The sequence below is a fragment of the Leishmania braziliensis genome, chromosome 29 (assembly GCF_000002845.2).
Source record: "Leishmania braziliensis MHOM/BR/75/M2904 complete genome, chromosome 29".
Lineage (NCBI taxonomy): Eukaryota > Euglenozoa > Kinetoplastea > Trypanosomatida > Trypanosomatidae > Leishmania > Leishmania braziliensis.
The window spans coordinates 1,033,391-1,053,847 of record NC_009321.2 but is presented as its reverse complement, the minus strand read 5'-3'; the positions used below and the strand labels follow the sequence as shown (position 1 = coordinate 1,053,847).

At 57.2% G+C, this 20,457-nt stretch overlaps 6 protein-coding genes across 6 annotated transcripts; all 6 read right to left on the bottom strand.

Annotated features, from left to right (window-relative positions):
* Positions 1-313: 313 nt before the first annotated feature.
* LBRM_29_2580 (conserved hypothetical protein) lies at positions 314-2,452 on the bottom strand (the record flags this gene model as incomplete). The annotated part of the gene is made up of 1 exon (XM_001566550.2): positions 314-2,452. The coding sequence occupies one exon, from the start codon at positions 2,450-2,452 to the stop codon at positions 314-316; it is 2,139 nt and encodes a 712-aa protein (XP_001566600.2).
* A 676-nt stretch (positions 2,453-3,128) lies between these two features.
* LBRM_29_2570 (putative poly(A) polymerase) lies at positions 3,129-4,382 on the bottom strand (the record flags this gene model as incomplete). The annotated part of the gene is made up of 1 exon (XM_001566549.1): positions 3,129-4,382. One exon carries the CDS (start codon positions 4,380-4,382, stop codon positions 3,129-3,131), a length of 1,254 nt encoding a protein of 417 aa, XP_001566599.1.
* Positions 4,383-6,616: 2,234 nt separating this feature from the next.
* On the bottom strand, positions 6,617-8,722 carry LBRM_29_2560 (conserved hypothetical protein; the record flags this gene model as incomplete). The annotated part of the gene is made up of 1 exon (XM_001566548.1): positions 6,617-8,722. The coding sequence occupies one exon, from the start codon at positions 8,720-8,722 to the stop codon at positions 6,617-6,619; it is 2,106 nt and encodes a 701-aa protein (XP_001566598.1).
* Positions 8,723-10,843: 2,121 nt separating this feature from the next.
* On the bottom strand, positions 10,844-12,853 carry LBRM_29_2550 (conserved hypothetical protein; the record flags this gene model as incomplete). Its single annotated transcript, XM_001566547.1, has 1 exon — positions 10,844-12,853. One exon carries the CDS (start codon positions 12,851-12,853, stop codon positions 10,844-10,846), a length of 2,010 nt encoding a protein of 669 aa, XP_001566597.1.
* A 3,082-nt stretch (positions 12,854-15,935) lies between these two features.
* LBRM_29_2540 (putative serine/threonine-protein kinase) lies at positions 15,936-17,456 on the bottom strand (the record flags this gene model as incomplete). The annotated part of the gene is made up of 1 exon (XM_001566546.1): positions 15,936-17,456. One exon carries the CDS (start codon positions 17,454-17,456, stop codon positions 15,936-15,938), a length of 1,521 nt encoding a protein of 506 aa, XP_001566596.1.
* A 1,882-nt stretch (positions 17,457-19,338) lies between these two features.
* Positions 19,339-20,355, bottom strand: LBRM_29_2530 (conserved hypothetical protein; the record flags this gene model as incomplete). Its single annotated transcript, XM_001566545.1, has 1 exon — positions 19,339-20,355. One exon carries the CDS (start codon positions 20,353-20,355, stop codon positions 19,339-19,341), a length of 1,017 nt encoding a protein of 338 aa, XP_001566595.1.
* Positions 20,356-20,457: the final 102 nt, after the last annotated feature.

Sequence of the window (20,457 nt, the reverse complement as noted above, 5' to 3'; positions counted from 1 at the left end):
GAAAAGGAGAAGGGGGGAGTAAATGGCGTCACGGTCATCGCCGTAGCGAATTGCCTTGAAGAAGGTGAAAACAAGTCATCGGCATCGCACCAACGCGTAGCCTCGAACCGAAGTGTGTTCATCCAAAGCTGGAGGCAAGTATTGCCAGCCAGTGCTTTACCGCCAGTGGCGCATAAGACCTTTAAAAGGGAAGTTCAAAATAAAATTGCTTTTCGAGAGACATCGGTGGCGCATGCAGCTGAGTCATCCATATTAAGGGGCCTCGTTAAACTCATTGTGGCGCGCTCTCCGCTGGAAGCCTGTCCAGTCATCCCTACAGCAGAGAAGAGAGCAGCGCATCGCGCTGCGTCTCCAACTCGCGCCTTGCAGCCTCGAGCTCCTCGAGCTCTGCCCGCACTGTCGCATTGCATCGGGCCTCCTCGGCGGTGCATTTCTGCAGTTCTGCCAACGTTCTGTCCAAGACGGACGCGTCCTCGGAAGCCTCCTGCATGGAGGCCAGTTGATGGCGTAGCTGCTCATTCTCCCTCTCCACGTCGCACAGCTGCGTTAGGAGCGGGGCGTTGGGCTGCTTCTCCAGCCACGCCATCTTCTTCTTGACTTCCGTTATCTGTGCCGCCCAGAACGCCATGATAACCTCCCGCTGAGTGGCTTTCTCATCAGCAAATGCCTTCGCCTCCTCGGCGAGCACCGCCGTCGCCCAGTCGAGGCGCGCGTGCACTTGAGTCCCCATTTCGGAGATGGAAGATGTAGTTGTGGCGGACGGCGTATTCGGCTCCGCGTAGGCTGCGAGCCGTGCCGAAAACTCGGCGTGCACGTACGGCGTCGTGGCCAGGGCGGACTGAAGGAGCTCGGTCAACAGGCCCCGCACAGCCTTCCACTGAGTGAGATGGGCGGTCGAAGCCGTGATTGACTTCTCCACAATACTCCTCAGCGTGGCGTCAAGATCGGCGCTCAAGTTACGCATGTTAGCACAGCACTGCCGCACCAGCCCCACGTCAGGGGGCTGCACATCCAGCACGCGTTCCACTGTGGCATCCTCTACCACACCGCCGCCGCGCATTGCGTGGCTGAGAAAGGCCGCGTTCCCCGATTGCTTCTCAAAGTAAGTGCTGAGCAGCGCCATTGCATGTAGGCAGACGTTGTGCACCTCTAGAAGGCGGTTCAAGCCGAGGGACAGAATGGTATTGACGGTGTCGCTCACCGTCTCTACGCCATCGCTCACTGCCTGCCGCGGCCACAGCTCCTTCTTCACGGCGTGGATGCGGCTCAGACGACTCGCTAGCCTCTTCGTTCCCTCGTGGCTGGGGTTCTGCGTCGATAGGGCGGCGGCGCCACCTGCACTACATGCCCCCCACAACTCCATCGTAGAGGACTCTGCCAGAATGCTACGAAGGTACAGCACAGCACGTCCTAGGCGATCGATCTCCTCTTCCAGCTCCCGTGCACTGTCTGTGAGGGAGACGTACTGCACCAGAGCACTTCCAGCGAAGGCGTCAGGCTGCGCTTTGTCAAGCTGCTGGGTGGCAAGGAGACGCGCAAGTACCACCTCCAGCCGCCCGTTCTCCTCGCTCAGCTCCTTGTTGAGGCACTCCACCGCCGCGATGTCGAAAGAGGGCGTGATGGTCGCTGGAGATGGCGCCTGCGATGCGGCCGCTTCACCACATGCTAGCTGCCTCTGCGCGGTCCACCGAGCAAACACCTCAGCAGCGCAATGGGCCTCTGCCTGCTCTTGCAATTTCACCGCCACAGTGGCACGAAGGGCGTCGCAGCAGTGCTTCAAAGCACTCCAGGACTGCAGTCCATATGACAGTTGCTGCATCGCAGCACTTGCCAACGCGACCTCCTCCATCGACATGGAAGGGAGGAGTGTCTCCAGTGCACGGACAGCCCCAGCTGCACGCTCGGCTACCACCTCCGACGAGTGCGGTGAGGAGAGTGTCTCGGGCGACCACCTCCAGTTTGGTGCATTGAGCGCGCATACCACAGACGCAGCGAGTGGGTGGGGTGCCGAGGAAGAAAACTGAGCAGCCTCCTGCTTAACCAGTGCACGCAGGTGTTGGTTCAGTCGTTCACGCTGAGCAACATGGTGGTGTACCTGCGCGATGGCACTGTCAAGAGCCCCAATAAAGGAGGAGTTTGATGTAGACAGATTGGATGTCTCCACCGTGTGCACGATGCGCGCCTCACGGGTCGGCTCAATGTGCGACTCGCTCATTCGAAGCCACGTACTCTCCAGAGAGGAGCGCAGCTGTCGGATGTGACGCAAACATGCCTCAAGTTCGGGGTTGGCTGGCGTGCCATCGTCGCCGCCACTTTGACGACCCTCCAACTTTGTGGATCGCACAAGGAGCTCGTTGAAGTCATCCTCGCGCTTGAGCTCGTCGTACTGCTCCAAGGGGTAGTCGGGTGGCACCACCTCCTCCTCTGCAAGAGGATTGGCAAAGAAACTCATGTGAAGACACGACCCTTTCTTGTTTTCGATCGCCCACTAGCGGTTCGAGAGGATCGGCGGGTGCAGCAGGGCACCTGCGAAATCGGCAGTTGATGAGACAACAGAAGAGGGCAGAAGCGAGAGAGGGAAACAGGGGTGTTAGAATGGGAGCGCATGCGTCGGGGGTAGAAACAGCCATATTGTGAAGTCGAAGAGGGTTCAGTGGGGTGGAGCGTGTATGAGGGAGGGGGGTAACTCTCCTTTCTTACTCTTCTTCGAGTGATCGCCAGGTGGCGCATGCGATACCACTATGCAGCACCTCCCACCCCCCCCCTCCTACAGTCCGGAGTGGGCAGCGGCGGCCGCGGCAGCACGTCAGACGTGAGCCTTCGTAGTGTGATTGTTTTTTTTTTCTTTTTGTGTGTGCCATTCGGTGGCCTCTAACCTTCACTGTTGTTCTTTGCGTTCTTCGTTCGCCGTCCTTCCCCGGCGTGCGTTGGGAGGAGGGTTCTGTGCTCTTGTCGAGGTGACGTGCAAGAGGGTCTGGGAAGGCGAGTGAGAAAAAAAAAAACTAAAAAAACACGGGGCTGCCACAGAACGCGGGTGTCGGGTGCCGACCCATCTCGTCACCGTCGCAGTTCATCCACGCAGCGCCGAAGAGGAGACCCATCCATAACACGCCATCATGGTGGCTTTTTCACAACGCAGACCCCATAATATCGGCGCACGCACTGTAGAGTGCCTGACACGGTGAGTCGGCTGTCAATGGGTCATAGATGGAGAAGAAAGACAGCCGTGGCCCCAGCATGACTTCCCTGTCCCACTCAAACGGATTTTTTCCAGTGGTGCCCTCCGTCACCGAAAACTCGAACTCGCTGAATGCCGCCTCCACATCGCTGCGTGCCACATCCTTGTTGCCGTTGCGGACGCCAAAGAAAAATGCGCGGGAGCGGCAATGCATTGTCACCCCGCTCCGAGTCACCTCTCGGGGCGATTCATCGACGACTGGGCGCGGAAATGGCCGCACCTCCGCCACACACTCGAGCGAGTACACAAGCATACGCAACTTGCTTTCTACGTACCCCTTCCATGCATTTATAGTGTCCTCGCACGCTGCAAGAGATGGGTGCTCGCACGAGATGTGAACGCCCACAAAGAAGCGGTGCTCATCGAGTATATTGTACGGCTTCCACAATTCCGAGTACGACAGTGGGACTGAGGCACACAGCTGCTCGGCACGGAGGAGCTCCTTGAAAAAGAGCTGCAGTCCGCTGCGGCCCACTGCGTGGGCGGCGTTGACGGTAGGCTGGGCCGGATTCAGCACCGGGAACAGATCGGCCGCGTCCCAGACTGCATCCCACGGCGGCGGCATCCCCGGCACTCGCACGATAGCTGCGTCCTCCTCCTTGGGCACAATAGAGACAGGATCCATGCGCGTGTCCCGCAAGAGCCACCACACGTACAGGGAGAAGAAGAAGCGCAAAATGACGCCACTGTCCGCGACGGGGCAAAATTGGCAGGCGCGGGCCACCATGATGGCAAGGCACACGCCGTTGGGGAATGTGTAGAGGTTCCCGTAAACCTGCCGCTGCGCCGCCCAGTACTTTACAGCGCGCAGCACGCAGGCGTACGAATCCAGCGGAAGGGGAAGACGGCGGCGGATCTCGAGAATTGTACGAATCCCATTCACGGTTGCCCGACAGGGCAGCGACACCAGGGAAAGAAAGTCGTCGCGCAGCAGCTCACTTGTATCAGGCGCGGTCCGCATATCCACAGAGGCAAAGAGAAGATCGACATGGACGCCCTTGTACGAAAACTTGATCAGCGGAACACGAGCTGACGTGACCACGACAACGTCCTGCAGGCGCCCCTCAGTCAAGCGCGGTAATTTTTGGAAGAACAAAGTAGTGTTCACAGAAGCGGAGCACAATGCAATTCTTCGCAGGGTCATGCAGCAACGACCAGCACGCAGCGAGGAAAGAAAAAAAAATGAAAGAGAGAACTGAGTGCAACGACGGGGCGGCGTGTGCGCATGTGCGCACCACCGTCGTTGCGTGTTAGCAGTTTGTCATGTTGCAGTGAAGACGCACACGGCGAAGTACGCAGAGCTCCGCATGCCGTCCCCGTTCACGCCTCGGATGAGGGCATGAGGCGTGGAGAAGGATAAAGGGAAAAAGAGGAAGGAGAAACCCGAGAGAGACGGTGCGGCGCCGCCATGCGCCATGACCGCAGTATCGCGTCACCGTATATGCCCAGCATGGATGGGGCGTACGAGGATGTACACGTGGTTCGTCATGCAGACGAGTAAGTGAGAAAGAAAAGAGTAGTGGGGAGACATGTGAGCATGGTGTAGAGAGAGGTGGTGGTCCACGTGATCGCCACCATCACACACATAATGTGTGGTTCGAACATGCGGAGAAGCCGAGAGAAGAGTAGAGGAGAGAAATGAAAGTTGAAGTGGAATGAAGCGAGAGAGATGGAAGGTCTGCGCGTCGGTAAGGATACACAAGCAACGAAAGCATCCTCCTTGCCCACTCTACTGCCCCCTCCCCCTTTGCTCCCCTCCCCTCCCCACATGCCTGCTGCGGTGCTGCCCTGCGGTGCTTCCCCCAGAGATCACTGAAAAGGAACGCAGATGGGGTGCTAGAGAGAGGGGGGAGAGAGAGCGAGAAGGGAGAGAGAGAAACGAGCGAGGTGGGAAGGAAGAGAGGAGAGAGGGGGAGGGGGGAGGGAAGATGTTAAGCGCAAACAGAAAAAAAGAAACCAAGAGAAGGAGGAAATCGCTCACCATACAAATCGATGTCGCTGCCCGTGATAGCGGCGCCCAGACCACTCGAACCAAACACGTACACTTGCGTCCACGCAGCCGCAGCCGACGACTCCGTCTGAAGAAGCTTCTCCAGCAGCTGGCGAACAAGTCCTACAACCTCATCCGTGCTTTCCATCGAAAATGCATCTGTAGCCCGTCGCAGCGCATTAGATGCCGCGGCGTCGACGGTGAAGTTGAACTGAGAAAACGCTTCTCCTACTAGCGTCGCCTCCGCCGCGCGCTGCATCATGTTTGGGCGGCGCGGACGACTCCGCGGCGGCACACAGCAAGGCAAGAGTCCTTTTCGACGCGACCAAGAGGAGCACAGAAAGAGGGAGGAGACAAGGCTCGCGGTGAAGCAGTAAGCAAAGGTGCTTGAAGAACTGCCGGAAGATGAGAAAAAGGGGGAGGAGTGACTCTAAGGGTGTCGCCACAGCAGTACAGCACCGGCAGCGACGCAGCGCTTGAGCAGCCAGCGCTGCGTTCTATTAAAATCTGTTCTTTGTTAAGAGTGGTACGTGCGTTTGTGCGTATGTCTGCGCGGGTGTGATGTGCGCAGACATAACGGAAAAGCAAGACGAGTAGGGGAAGAAGAAAAGACCCAAAAAAATGCGAGCAGCGTCAGGCAAGAAGAGAGACATGATGGTACTTTTCGCAGGTGGCAAAGGCACTGCCACAAAGTCCATCGATCTCCACAGACCCGGACGCAGATCGTTTCGGGGTCCTCAGGAGATCAGCCACACATCGCGCCAGCGCGTATGCCTCAGACACACCCTATTGTCATGCGCACATACGCCGCGTTGTGTCGGGGACTGCAAAACACGAGTGGCAACAAAGGTGTGGGGTAGGCGTTCCCGTGACGGAGACTGTATTGCGGTCCACCCGGCTCGCCTTCGTGGCTTCTCTCCCCTCCTTGCCACCCTTGGCACATGTCATCTTCGCTCTCTCTCTCTCTCTCTGTCGTACGCATTGGTCATCCATTACAGTTGTAGCAAAGATGTTGCATCGCACTTCTACACGCACGCATACACGAACGCAACGTGAAACGTGGCGCTTCGATGGACGTGCACGATTGTGCTCGCCACTTCCAAGGCAGCGGTTGTCGTCGAGGACGGACTTCTACTTCGCCAACCACAACACAGAACATAAAGAAACGCGCCTGTACACGCAGACCTGACGCGTCAGTGTGAGGACGGTGCCCAAAGGAGCCCAAGCCTGTCTTGCGGAACCTTGGGTTCCTCTCCGTGTACTGCTGATCCCCGTACAAGACGAATACATCGACTGCCCATAGAAGAGGAGCACTCGAAGATTGCACAGTGGCAAGGACTCATGCCGCCTCACCGCCTCACACACACACTTTACAACGTCCAGCCACCTCAGCACAACCGCTCGGATAACTTCATGGCCTCTTTGTGAATCACGGTGTTCGGGTAAGGAATAACAAAGCGGTCACCTGCCGAGGCGACGACTGTGTCACCGTCGAGAAGGCTGCACAGCTCTACAACCTCCGCACCCGAGGCATCGAAAAGAAGGCGCACCTTCTTGCCGTCCCGCCACTGAAGCTCACGGGTGATTACCGTTTTGAGAACGTTGAGCGTCTTGTATGCTGGACGAACCGTGACGGTGCGGTAGATGTTGTCGTCGTAGAGTCCGTTCTCGTAGACGCGAATGTGAATCACCTTCGCTACCGTCAGAGGCGGAGGCGCAACACGCTTGGGCGCCGCCGTGGCAGTTGACTGCTTTGGAAGAGGAGTGGCTTTCCTTGAAGAAGACACAGGTGCAGGAGAAGGCTCAGCTGGGGTAGCACCGCTGCTCGATGTGGCGGCAGGCGCGACCGCTGTGCCTGTGATAGCTGAGGTGGGACGGGTGTTTGGGGCTTTGGTCGCACGGCTTGCGCCTGTAGGGGCGAGCCGCGCATCGCCCACGTCGGCGAAGGGCAATGCGATACCCTCAGGCTTGTAAGCACACCCTGTGGTAGCGACCAGATACATGCCATCGCGCACAGCACTCGCCGACTTAATCTCGACACCCTTGTCTGTGAAGAGACGGGTGGCCGTAAGGCGCTGTCTGTCCCACCGCAACTTGCGAGTGACGGCAGCGAAGACTGCGAACATGGTGGTGCACTGCGCCTGCAGGGAGATGCGGAGGGGCTCGGAGAGGCTGCCGCCAGAGTTGGAGAGGCCGACAAGCCAGCACAGTTTTGTGCCTGAGTTACCTACACCGCTGGAACGCCGCTGTGCCAGTGCTGTAGCCTCATCGAAGAGGTCCGATGTCGCCTGCTTTGGGGTCGTGGGCGCCTCATGCAAGGAGGTCGTTGAGGGACCAACCGCATCGCCTAACCCCACAGTCGCACCGGCCGAGCTCTCCGCCGCCGCATCAACCGAACCACCGCTGTTACAGAAGGAAGAGCTCGGTGTAGGACGAAGGTCTGGTATGTCCTCCGAGTCTACTGCGGAACTGGGGCAGCGCGGCACACCGCTCTGTACCTCGCACGACAGGGGCGAACCCAACCCCTCCTCAACAACCGAGCCCATCGAAAAATCCGACAAACGACTCAGTTGTACACTGCCCGCTGTCGCTGTCGCAGGGAGCGAGTCCCTACGCAACGAAGGCGATGGCCGACTCAGCCCGCTCGGCGGCGCTTTCACAACCAAACGAGCCGCTAGAGCAGCGGCAGGCGGTTTCATCTGAGCCTCACGGATGACCTTCTTCACCGGTAGCTCGGTGGCCGATGATGTAGCGGGCGCTGTGGGGGTGGGGATAGAAAACGACAACGTTCCAGCTGGGGTCAGCGCCGCACGCTTGGTAGAGGTGCTGCGTACTTCTTTAACAGTGGGAGGGGGCGGTGGCGGAACGGAGGCTGGCAGTGCAGCAGCACTCAATGCAGCAGAGGGCCGACGATGTGGCATGCACAGGTGGCCCCAATCTGGCCGTGCTTCTACCTTTGGTACCGAAGGTGGCGGCGGTGGTACCGTCAGGCTCGATAAGCTCGGGACTCCCTTTGTTGGGTCGGTGTGCCGAGCGGCGGCGCGGTTGTGGATCTCTGCACCTGCGCCATCACTTCTCTGCGCAACAACGAGGCATTCCACAAAGAAAATCTTTGTGGCACCGTCGGCGAAGCGCAGCTCCACAGCTGGCTTTCCCTGAAAGGACTTCATCACCCGCATCACCTGGCCTTTCTCGCCAAGGTATACCGATCTGAGGGGATCGGCGGCGAAGTGCCCGCGATCTGCGCGGTGCAGCAAGTGAATGTCATCCTTGACGCAAACTCTCTCTCCCACGGATATGACCACGCCATCCAGTGACAGACTCTGCGACACCTCCGCCTCGGCCTTCTTCTGTGCCAAGGCAGTGATCTCCGGCGCCGACAACTCTGGGTGCGCAGCGGCAACAGCGTCAAAGGTGGCCAGCTCGCGCTCACGCATTTCGCGCAGGTCCTGTAGCTGGCGTTGAATCTCCTCCCGTCGCGCTTCGGTCGACATGATCGAGGAAGAAGCCGTCAGATACAATTTGAAGAATGAACAGCGATGCGAGAGGAGGTAGACGACGGTGAACAGTGGTGAAGAGAGAGTCGCCAAAGAAAGAGAACTATGGGGTCGTGTCCAATGAACCACCAGAGACGGGGACAGAGAAGGAAGACAACAAGAGAGAAAAAGCGACGCGCTGCCGCAGCCAGGAATAGAAAAGAACAAGACAGTCACCGCGCGGTCTTTCGAGCGACGGGCGGCAGCTTATTTCTGTTTCCGTAGTTCCCCTCCTTCGTTTGTGTGGTGCTGCGAGCGAGAGTCGACACGAGAGAGCAGCGAATGAGGGGACGAGAGAACGAGGGAGGGCAGCAGCAACGAGAACAAATGCGGGTATATCAGAGCCCATGTCTACGTACACACACGAACTGGGGAAGAAAGCACAACGTGTTCACAAACCGGTGGTAGACACGCATCACGCTGGTTCGAAAGAGCGCGTTCAAAGCTGGCCAGGGAGCCCCTCGACGTATTCGCGCTGCTTCCTTGTCGTTCTTCATGCGATGCGAGGTGATCTACCAGAGCGTGAAGACAGCAGCGGTAAGGGGGGGGGGGGGGGGGCGGGGCTAAGGCTGGGAATCCACTCCCAACTCGCAGCGTTGTTCAATCGTTTGGCAGTTCCTCCAGCGCAAGTGAAGAAAACGCGAACGTTTGCCGCTCTCCAGTAGCCACCACAGCCTCGGTCCTTCGACCTGCAAAACAAAGCACGCTTTGAGTTTGAACGTGTCTGATATTACACTGCAACATGTCGCATCGCCACCTAAATACCCAGAAAGATTGAGGAGGAGAGAAGTCGGAACAGGAGCCGACATTCCTCCACCAACGCATACGCCAAAAGAGGCGCACAAACAGTAGGATCATCGCTGCTGCTTTGACCAAACACGCACATCCAAGACACTGTTTTCTTTGACCATCGTGCCCCTTTTGTTGACACATTGCATGAGTGAAATTCCTCACCCCACCGTGGCCTCTCCAGAGGCCCATCGTGTCGTGCGAAGCAGCACTCGGCACGCACTACAGCAATTCGCCGACTCAGCCATCTGAGCACGGCCTCTGCCCCGAACCCTGTCCACCCACCCACGCTACGCAGGTCGCCTCACCGCCGCCTCCATTGCACCCCTCCTCGCCACCTGGTGCATCCCTCGGCGGGGCTCAGGGGCCTCACACCAGTAGGCAATGGGGAACTGGGTGGGATACGTTCGAGCCACGCGGACACTCGGCCTATCATATGGGCACCACAAGCGTCTTCGCTGTCGCGGGCCGCTTCAACGCAACGCCATCCAGGGCCTGGCCGCCAACACCAGCAGCGCTAAATCTCTACACACCCCTGCGTCGCTGGTGCCTGGCCCTGTCACCACCAGAAAGTGGTCGGGCAGTGGCAGGTACAGGGGAGCCCACCTGGCTTTCCCACACATGATGGGGTACGGGATCCTGAGTACTGCGCACTGAAGTGTCCCCACGCCATCAGGGGTGGTGATGAGTACAAGACACACAAACAAACGAAAAGGCACTCAACACGGAGCGCACTGTCTCTACCGTAGCCGCCTAACAACAAAACCAGCGCGACAGCCAATGAGCATCGCACCCCCATCCCCACTTCGATGCGCAAGGAGGAAAGAGGGTGCGCTGTGCCAGTGAGGCCGGAAAGAAGCCCACTTGAGAAGGCGAACACGCACACAAAGGCAGAGAGAGACAAGACCACAACGACTGCAAAGCCGGCCAAAGGAGAGAGGGGAGGGAGGGAGGGAGGGAGGGAGGGGCGGTGGCAGCACCGCTGCGCAGCCCCCTGCCGTGGCGAGGTGCTGCACGTAAAGAAAAAAAAACGAAATGAAAAAAGGTGCGGGCGAGCAAAGACGACGTGACTCGACATCTACGCGACAGCCGAGGTGTGACGACGATATTTTCTGCCTTTTGATCAACTCTCTTTCGGGCAACGCCCGCCGTGGCAAATTCTCCGTGTCCCTCACCGTTTCGGACAGCGTACACATGGAGTGCAGAGGTGGGGAAAGAGGGAGACACAAGCGGGGCAACAGTGGAAGCGCCAATCGAGTGCATTTGTACAGAGAGAAGGAGAGGAGAGCCTCACTTCTTTGCAGTAGAGAAAGGAAAGCCAGAGCTGTATGAGGCGCCAAACAGCCCTGTAGACGTGGGATTGGCGAAAGAGAACGGCTTGGCAGCGGTCCCAGAGGCACCTGTGCTTGCCCCGAACGATGGCGATCCGGCAGATGTAAGTCCAGATCCAAAAGGCGGCTTCGCGAGACTAGAGCTCAGGCTGAAGGAAAAGGCACCGCTGCCCCCATCCGGGGACGCGCTTTCAGCCTTGGCCCTCTTGTTATTGCTCCTCGTGTCATCGTCGCTGTCCGCGTTGGGAGCGAATCCACTGTCATCCGGAATGACTGCTGGTTGCCCTGCTTTCACAAACGAGTTGCTCTTGGAGACACCAAAGGCGGGCGCCCCGGGTGCAGAACGCGCAGGTGCTGCCTCGGCAGGCTTAGCTGAAAAGGAGAAAGGGTTGGGAGGGGCGCCGGCAGACGATGGCGGCGCTGCGCCAAATGTGGGCTTCGTGCCGAGGGGGCTAAAGCTAAAAGAGGTCTTTGCTGGTGCCGCATTTTCCGTAGCAGACTTCACGTCCTTGTCATCGTCGCTGTCCGCGTTGGGAGCGAATCCATTGTCATCCGGAATGACTGCCGGTGGCCCTGCTTTCACAAACGAGTTGCTCTTGGAGACACCAAAGGCGGGCGCCTCGGGTGCAGAACGCGCAGGTGCTGCCTCGGCAGGCTTAGCTGAAAAGGAGAAAGGGTTGGGAGGGGCGCCGGCAGACGATGGCGGCGCTGCGCCAAATGTGGGCTTCGTGCCGAGGGGGCTAAAGCTAAAAGAGGTCTTTGCTGGTGCCGCATTTTCCGTAGCAGACTTCACGTCCTTGTCATCGTCGCTGTCCGCGTTGGGAGCGAATCCATTGTCATCCGGAATGACTGCCGGTGGCCCTGCTTTCACAAACGAGTTGCTCTTGGAGACACCAAAGGCGGGCGCCTCGGGTGCAGAACGCGCAGGTGCTGCCTCGGCAGGCTTAGCTGAAAAGGAGAAAGGGCTGGGGGGCGCAGCGGCAGCGTTAGCGGTCGCTGTGCCGCCAAAAAGAGGCGCTTTCGCGGTTGGAGCATCTGCCAGCGGAGCAGAGGGCTTTGCTGTAACAGGGGCGTCACATTTGTTAGTTGCCTTGGTCCTACCAAACAGTCTTTGCTTCGCAAGCGATGCGATAGGAACCGTTAGTGAGTTATCCTGTGAGTCCAGCGGGATCGCCGAGGGAGCGTTGCTCAATGATACATCCAAGGTATGGGTGTCGGTGGCTGTTTTAGGTGCCTTGCGCACCCGCAACTCCTCGGCAGCTGCCGGAGGAAACGCGAGGCGCGGACGCTTTGCATAGCCCTGCACGCTGGACGGGACAGTAAGGAGACTCGCACGAGACGGGTAAGCGGAGGCGCCGCTGTGCTTCGCGGCCTGGTCCGGATTCGCGAACACAATAGGGTAGAGGTCACGCTCGGGTGCTGCAAAGTACTGGTTCACTGTGATTTGGTACTGTGGTGAGCCTCGCATTGACGGATGCATGTGCGGCACCTCGCGCATCTGCGGTGCCGACTCTGAAACGGGGGGCTGTGGCGGTAGCGCCTGGTACTGAAATGTGCTGTGTCGCGGACGACGAAGCTCGATGGTGTCGGTCATGTGTGCCTCATCAGATGGCTGTTGAGCACCACAGCAGCTTTGGGCTGAAGTCGCGGCAGAGATGTGGGGTGTGTTAGGAGGGACCGTCGGGGAGGAAAGTGCCTTCAGAGGGGTGTAATTGTCTTTCGACATCTTGACCTCTTTGCACGGCTTCGCACGCAGCACGCCAAGCACCCCACTGACAGTGTCGTAGGCTAGGCTGGCGATGCGGCGCGCGTACCGCCAGGCTTCGCCAGAGTCGTTGGCATCGTCCGGCAAAGAAGAGGACTGCACATGCCATGCCTGACTGTTGTGAGCCGCAAATGAGCTCTCAGCTGGCTGTGGGGCAGCTGCACGACAGTTGTGTAACGACTCATCGGTGCCATCAAAGCTCATGTGATGCATCGAGTTGGTGCCGCTTGAAAGGTGATTGCTGCCCGACGGCCGCACGCGGATGCGATTACGATGCATGTGGCAGAGGAGAAGATGGAGTTAATGGCAGGTCAACCGCAGCAACAAATGGAGTCGACGGATTTCTTCTATGCTTGAGCGTGTGTGTGGTGGTGGTGGGGGGGGGGGGGAGTTTGGAGGCCCCGGCTTGTCTCGTCCACGGTGAACACTGACAAACCCACGAGTTTCAAATGAGCAGCACCACAGCAAGGAGGCCTCCCTACGTACAGCAGCTCCGCTGCAGACGTGATGTGGAGGAAGGATGAAGAGAAAAGGATTACTTCGAATGGAGGAGCTCACGCGTGCAGCCGTGTAGAAAAAAAAGCACAACGCTGCGACCTTTATCTTCGTTACTATCGTTTTCCTATCGTCACCGAGAGCATTCGTTGTAGAGGCAGAGAGGGGGGAGGGGAGCGAGACAAGAGGCGGATATGTGTGGCGGAAGAAAACGAGGAAGGAAAGAGGGCCGAGTGGCACCCACCAGGGGGAAAGAAACGAGCACCGAAGGCGGTGGCGTGGACGGCGGCAGGTGGAAAGCACGTGCACATCCGCAAAGATGGGCAGCTGTCGCTTTCTTGATGGTTGGTCTGTACACGAACATGTAGAAGCATGGGGCACGAGTCGCTTTAAAGGCGGAAAGAAATAGAAGGAGGCGGTCCGCAACGGCTCCACGAGACTGACGTGTCACAATCCTTTTGTAAGAGCCGAAGCGGCAAACCCGCCTTTGCATTTGGGGGAAAACAGAGAGAGGGAAGCGGGCTACTCGAGCCTCCAAACGAGGCGCACCAGTCTAGAAGAGGTAGAAGACAGCAGAAGAAAAAAAGATAGAAAAGGAGAAAGAGGGAGAAAACGCAGTCGGTTCCTCCACTGTCGCGACTCGCTCGTCCTTCATTTTCATGCGGCAGTGCAACCTCCCTTCCCCCCTTCCCCTTCCCCCCTGACCCACACCTGTTCGTCCCTTTCGTTTGGGTTTGGCTTCACATTTTGTACGTTTATTTTTTGTGTGTGTGTGTTTCCTTCGCTGTTGCGCAAGTCCATTCATGCACGCACCGGTGGCGTTTGACGCTGGCGAAAAAAAGGGGGAGACGAAGGGAAAAGGCGCATGTACAAAGGGCACACGCACACACGTGCCCACCAATGAAAAATAAGGAGTAAAGGGATGGAAAACGAAAAAAAAAAAAGATACGCAACACACGCATACGCGTACGTGTCTACTCAATGGGCGCCTGTTTTCGGACGCGTGTGTGTGTGTGTGTGTGTGTTGCGGACGCGTGCCACCCACGAAGAGCGTGTGGGTGCAGAGGAGGTAAAGAGGACCAAAGAAAGAAAGAACGAAACAGAACACCGCATGCGCTGGGAGTGGGTGGGTGGAAAGTAAAGACGGATGAGAAATGGGAGAGTGACGTTCTTCAACGACGCAGTTGCCGCTTCCCCTCCCGTCAACGAAAACAAGCAGCGTAAAGCACTCCGCCACATCCTCTCTCCCCCTACCCCTGTCCCCAGCCCTGCCCCTCCAACCGACCCATCGTCATCCCCAGACACATTCACAGAGCCCGCAAAACATAGAGGCGGGCACGTGTTCGCTGAACACCACCCTAAACCTTCGACCCACTCCACCAAAAATCGCATCAACTGGGAGGAGGAAACGACAGGAGGAACAGGGGGAGAGAGACGCAAGAACAAAGGAGACAAAGAAGAGAGGGGCGATAGGAAAGCGATGAGACACAGAAACAATAGAGACAATATGACCCCACACCTCGTTGTGGCAGTCTTCACTCCACTACGCACCATCGCTAAGTGTATAAAAAAAAGTGAATACGCATCTCTGTCTATTCATTCGTGTTTAAATTGAGTGGAAAAGGTACATAATGGGGGATGGCGGCGTGCTTGTAGGGGTGGTTTGAGATTAGCCAGCACAATCCTTTTTCTATCTCTCTCATGGCAGCCGTTGGTGTATGTCACGGCGCGTTGGTGTGCACGTTCAGGAGGGGTGAGAGAGGGAGAGACGACATTTCAAGTGCGCTACGGCTGGGAAGACATGCTCATCTTCCCGTATTGCTTTACGGTGGCTACGTGTTGCTGCTGCTGTGTCTCTAGGAATAAAAAGGGGAAAGGAAGAAAAAAAAAATTGTATTTGCTTCGTATGATTCTTGAGTCCCGTCTTCGCACAACTAACCGTACACCTAAAACAGTGTGCGAATGGTGGGGAGCGGCATCGCTGAAGTCCCTTCGTTTTCGCGTTTGTGTCGTGTGCACTTCTCTGCTTGGTTTGCGTCTCTCCTTTCTTCTGCCCTTTATTTGTCTCCTCCCCCCCCCCTGTGCCCTTCGCGAACTGCTCTCTCCCATCTACGGAGACCGGTGGCGTTGGCTCGGCGACTGCTAGCAGGGAGCGAGGAAAAAGAGGTAGCTGTGGGCAAGTGATGACATACATGCCATCACATGCACGGAGATGGGGAGGGAGCGGGGGCAAGCAAACACAGAGAGAAAATAGGAGAGAGAGGGAAACCACAAGGGACTGAGGAGGGGGAAGATGGGGCAACGAGGTGCCGGAGGGCGAGGGTCGACGAGAATCAGGAAGGGAAAGTTCACCACGATGCGCTTGCAAACATGAAAAGGGGGGAAAAGAGGCGGCAACAGCGAAGACGAAGGCATTGCGGAGAAGAATGCTGAAAGAACCAAAAAAAGGCACGAAAGGAAAAGCAGCAATATCAGCACGATACGTTGTCACTGAGAAGAGCCCACCAACACCAGCGCCAGTACAGCCACCATCCCCTGCCCCGACAGCTGTGTTCGGTTGTGTAAAGAAATGGATGGGAACACTTCTTTTTCGGTTCACGTCCGCACAGCGCGTGAAGCCGGAGCTGCATTTGCGACCACAGTGGACCTTCACACGCGGCAACACCCGAAACGCCCAGCAAAGAGACAACGAAACAAGCGCCATCCTGCTGCCCTCAGGCCTCCTCATTTCCAGCGGTTTCACAGCGCACTCACGGCAGCACGAACAAGGCTCGCGCGTGGCGGCCTTTCCCTAGGCGCCAATGACCTTCTGCTTCCCTTCCCAGACCGCCAGCTTCGTGATGGCGTTTGAGTGGTGCGCAAACTTCACTCCTACGAGTTCGTTAAGCTCGTGCTGCATCTCCGCGTTGGAGAGGCCGTTCATCATACCAGTGTTGTAAAGCTCAACAGCGCGATCCAGCAGCTCAGCGCCCATCTCCTTCTCCAGATGGCAACGTGCGCCGGAGGCCAAGACCGTTTGTCCGTTCGACATCGTGATCGTCTCCATCTGTGGGGCACTGCCGATGGGACCATCGCCGAACTCCTCTGGGTGCCCGCCAAGGTTTGACTTGCCGACAATGTCCTTGCTTTGTTTCACAATGGCCCTCTTCTGCTCAATGTAGTCGCCGTCATCATCTACGTCGGGATGACTCACCTCCTCTGGTGCCGCTGTGGTTATCGGCATAGACTTTTCCTCAGCTGCCTGCTTCGCCAGCATTGCCTTCATCTTCTCGCGGTCCATGCCGCGCAGCATCGCCATCTGTTCACGCTCGCTGAGCTGCGGTTTCGCCGGCGCCTGTGTCACCTTTGTCGCTCCTTCCTTCGGCTGGGGTGGGTGAGCCGGGTTCTCGCGCTCGCTAAGCTGCTTCGCTTCGAATTCGTTTCGGTCCTTCTCCACCTGGCGGGCCAAGTCATCACTGAAGCTGCGCAGGGCGCCTTGCACGTAGGAGCTCTCCAAGATGCGGTTGATGCTGGGACGCTGCATATAGTTCACCTGCAGTAGGCTGGCGCACAGCGAGCGCATCTCTACCGGAATCGTGGTGGGGATTGGGTCGTAGCAACCCGCTAAGATCTTTTTAAGCAAATCCTTCAGCGTCTTGGCATTGAAGGGGCGGTGCAGGGTGAGTGTCTCGTAGAAGACGACACCGAGGGCCCACACATCACTCTTGTTGTTGTATGGCTTGCTTTGGCAGAGCTCGGGCGAGAAGTAGTAGGGGGTCCCGCACACTGTCTTAGCACATGCCATCGTGTTCTGCAGAACCGTAGAAATACCGAAGTCGCCGAGTTTCACCACGTTCTTGGAGGTGAGGAATATGTTGGCAGTCTTGAGGTCTCGGTGAAGGATGTGGTTGTCGTGCAGGTACTTGAGCGCCATACAAATTTGCAGAAACCAGAACATCGCCAAATTCGGGTCGAAGGGCTGAGGCACGTCCTGATTCTTTGCCTCCTTTATACGTGAGCTCAAGTCACCTCCGTCGGCGTATTCCATGATAATGAAGATGAGGCTGTCATCCTCGAAGTGCTCGTGGTAGCGAATGATATTGGGGTGGTCAACGGCGGCTAGAATGCGAATCTCATTCTGCACATCACGCCGCTCCTTGGACGTCATCGAGGCAGAGTCGATTGCCTTGGCCACGTAGCGCTTGCCATCCGACTTCGAGCGGACGAGCACTGCCTCACCGAAGCTGCCTTTGCCGATCAACTTGATGCGGCGGTACTTGCTGCGGAACAACTCATTCTCCAGCGCCCGCGACACTTCTGCTACCTGCGCCATTTCTGCGTGCGTAAAATAGGAAGCGCGCCGTTTTCCTGTCGTGAATCGCGGAGCTTATCAACCGCGGGACGCGTCTCCTGTCGAAGCGAGGGTGCCGATGTGCGTTGGGGGGGGGGGGAAGGAGAGTATAGATTCGTAAGAAAGAAAAGCTCTGATCGTGTGTGGGGTACGTTTGTGTGTATAAACAACCAAAGTGTGTGGGTAACGCGCGCAGAGTTGTGGTGCTGTGCTCGAGGACGTGTATGAAGGTAAAGCGAGAGGAGCTTAATTGAGGCGGTACTTAACAGCACGAGAACGTCAGAAAAGAAAACAAAAAAAGAGCGGAGATCGGAAAAGAAAGCCCCTTTGCAGGCAGACGTGAGCCTCTACGTGCGTGTGTATGTATGTGTGTAATGTGTGGATGAGTAACATCTCGCATGCAACGCACACAGTCCAGTCAAAGCACAAGGCGAGAAGCGATAGAGGTAAGAGGCCCATGGCAAAGGCAATAAAAAGGGGCACACACGCACACACATAATCATCATCGTCACAGGCACAGACACACACAAGCAAGGTGTGGGTAGGTAAGCGAGGAATTCGAAGAGAGAAATTGGAAAAGAGAGGGAAAGTTAAGAAAAAGAGGGGAAGCCAAAGCGTGGTGAGCGATCCCTGACGTTAATTGCAGAGTCTCACGATTGGCGCCAACATGCGCGAGGTTTGGTCGTAGATCCATATTACCTTTCGTCCTCAGGTCACTTTAGTGTGAATGACTGCGAACCAGGCCGACAGCAAAGGGGCAAGTGAAAGAAGAGAGAGGCAGAATGCGTTGAGAGAAGAGTCAAACGAAGACGAGCTGCTTTCGCTTGTTGCGTGTTGTCGCTTCCTTTGTGATTTCCGCCAACGGAGACATCGGGTACGAGGAGGAGGCGTACACCACACCAGCGGAGAGTTTGAGGGAAGAGGAAACCACGTTGAGGAAGGAAAGTCGGGGGCACGGAAGCGAAAGGAGTAAGGGTGTCCACACAACATACATGTACAATAGCAAACTGAAACAAATAAAAGGAAGGGAGACAGGAGGAGGTGTCATCGGTGCGGTGCGGAGGTGGAGAGATGAGTGAAGTTTACGGAGAGGGTGTGCTGCTCGACGCCCATGAGAACGCATACGACGCAGAAAGGAAGAAAAATGCAAAACGGCATCGCAGTAGGTGCCCCCTCCCTCCCCTCCTCTCCTCTCCTCTCCTTTCAGTCTCGTCTCTCCTGAACTCTCCCCTGTATATGCAGAAGGGTCCGAAAATAGGGTAAAGGGGTAAGTCGTTCGAGGCAGATAACTTCGAAAGGTCCCCTCCCTTCTGCTCACACAGATGGAGAGGAGGTTAGTGTACATACACACAATATGAGTGATAAAACTCAACAAGAGCGAGGAGTAATTGGAGCGCTATGAAGGAAAAAAACAGCAACAGCGAAAGAGTCGTGGGAGGGGAGGGGGGCACACGCAGCTCCGCCTGCACCCCCTTTCTAGGAGCGCCACGTGCCCGTTTACCGAGGAGAAAGAAAGAACAAGAAGGAGAGAACGAGAGAGAGAGAGAGAAAGCCTGGTTGTTCCCGCAATGTCAACAGGAAAGAGCAGAATACTGGGAGGCAATGATTCCATGATGAGCGCGTCAGTAACGTGGAGCCAGACGGCATGGTGTGTTCCTCGCCCGCCCCCTCCCACGTCAAATTCGCCTATGCACGGTCCACAAAACTCGAAAAGGAAAAGAAGATCGCTGCTCACCTCTCTCCGCGAGGGCGAGAGAGAAGATGCAGCGCTGCAAACAAGAGGGCACACACATTCACACGCACAAAACAGGACTGAGTGGAGGAAGACTTTCGCTGGCCACCACGATGACACAAACCGAGTTGCTCAGTAGAACCGACGAAGGCACGAGGACACTACAGACGTCTTCTCGAAGGAGTTTGGTCTCCATACACCGGCCCCTTTGGGGGGCCGACCCGCCTCCTCCTGCGCCTGTTTGCGCTGCGCGCTCTTCGAGAGCTGCATCTCATCGGGGTGCACCCACACGTTGGGGAACGGGTTCAGACAACCCTGCTCGCCGATCCGGTTGGCATACCCGCAGAAGGCGCGCTCGTGGACTAGGGTAGGGACAGCCTTAGTTTCTTTCTTGGCCTTGCGGTTCTTGGTCGCAGCGCTATCAGCCGGGGCCTCGTAGGCCGCATACACCCCAGAGACACCTGTATTCGGCATCTCGTCGATGTAGGAGTGGCTCACACCGGGAATGTGAAACGGCGGTCCCAGGGCCTTTGGTGCGGGCCCTTGCTTACGCTCCTTGCTGGCCCTCTCTGCCTCCGCCGCGGCGTGCTCATCCTTCCAGTTGTCGTTGTAAATGGGGTTGCTCAGCAGCAGTCCGGCGTAGCCGTACGTGCCCTTCTTGGCGGGGTTCGTCTTGATGTTAGGCAGGTGTGTCGGCTCCTCCTCTTCCTTTGGTTTTGCAGCTCTTCTCTTCTTGGACTTCCCATCGTCCCACGGCTCCGTCATGTACTCGTACGGGCGGCTCTGAAAGCAGCCGTAGTAGCTGCCTGGGCCGGTGCTCCTCTCTGGGTACGATGAGTAGCGGAACTCTTTGTCGGAGATGGGCTTCTTGGTCTGCTTCTTGGCGGTAGTGCACCACTTGTTCTCGTCATAGCCCACCGGCTTACCGCCATTCTGCTCCGAGGAGGCGAGAGTGAGGAATTTCTTGTCAAAGTACGCATCAGGGTGCTGGCCGGGCGGTACGCGGCCGCCGACTGTCATGCTCTTGCCCAAGTACCTCGATGGAATGGCATCCTTCTTGTCGTAGGGATCTGTCTTTCTCGGGTCTGGGTCAGAGGAGAGATACGACGGGTCTTGGAAGAGACCACCATAGGCGCTTGTGTCCGTCATGTTAGCGGCTGCAGGTAACCAACGAGTAGAGTCAGACGACAAGAGCAAGCAAGTGAGAAAGGGCTAGAGAGGGAATAGGTGTAGAAAGAGGCACTCACGTGA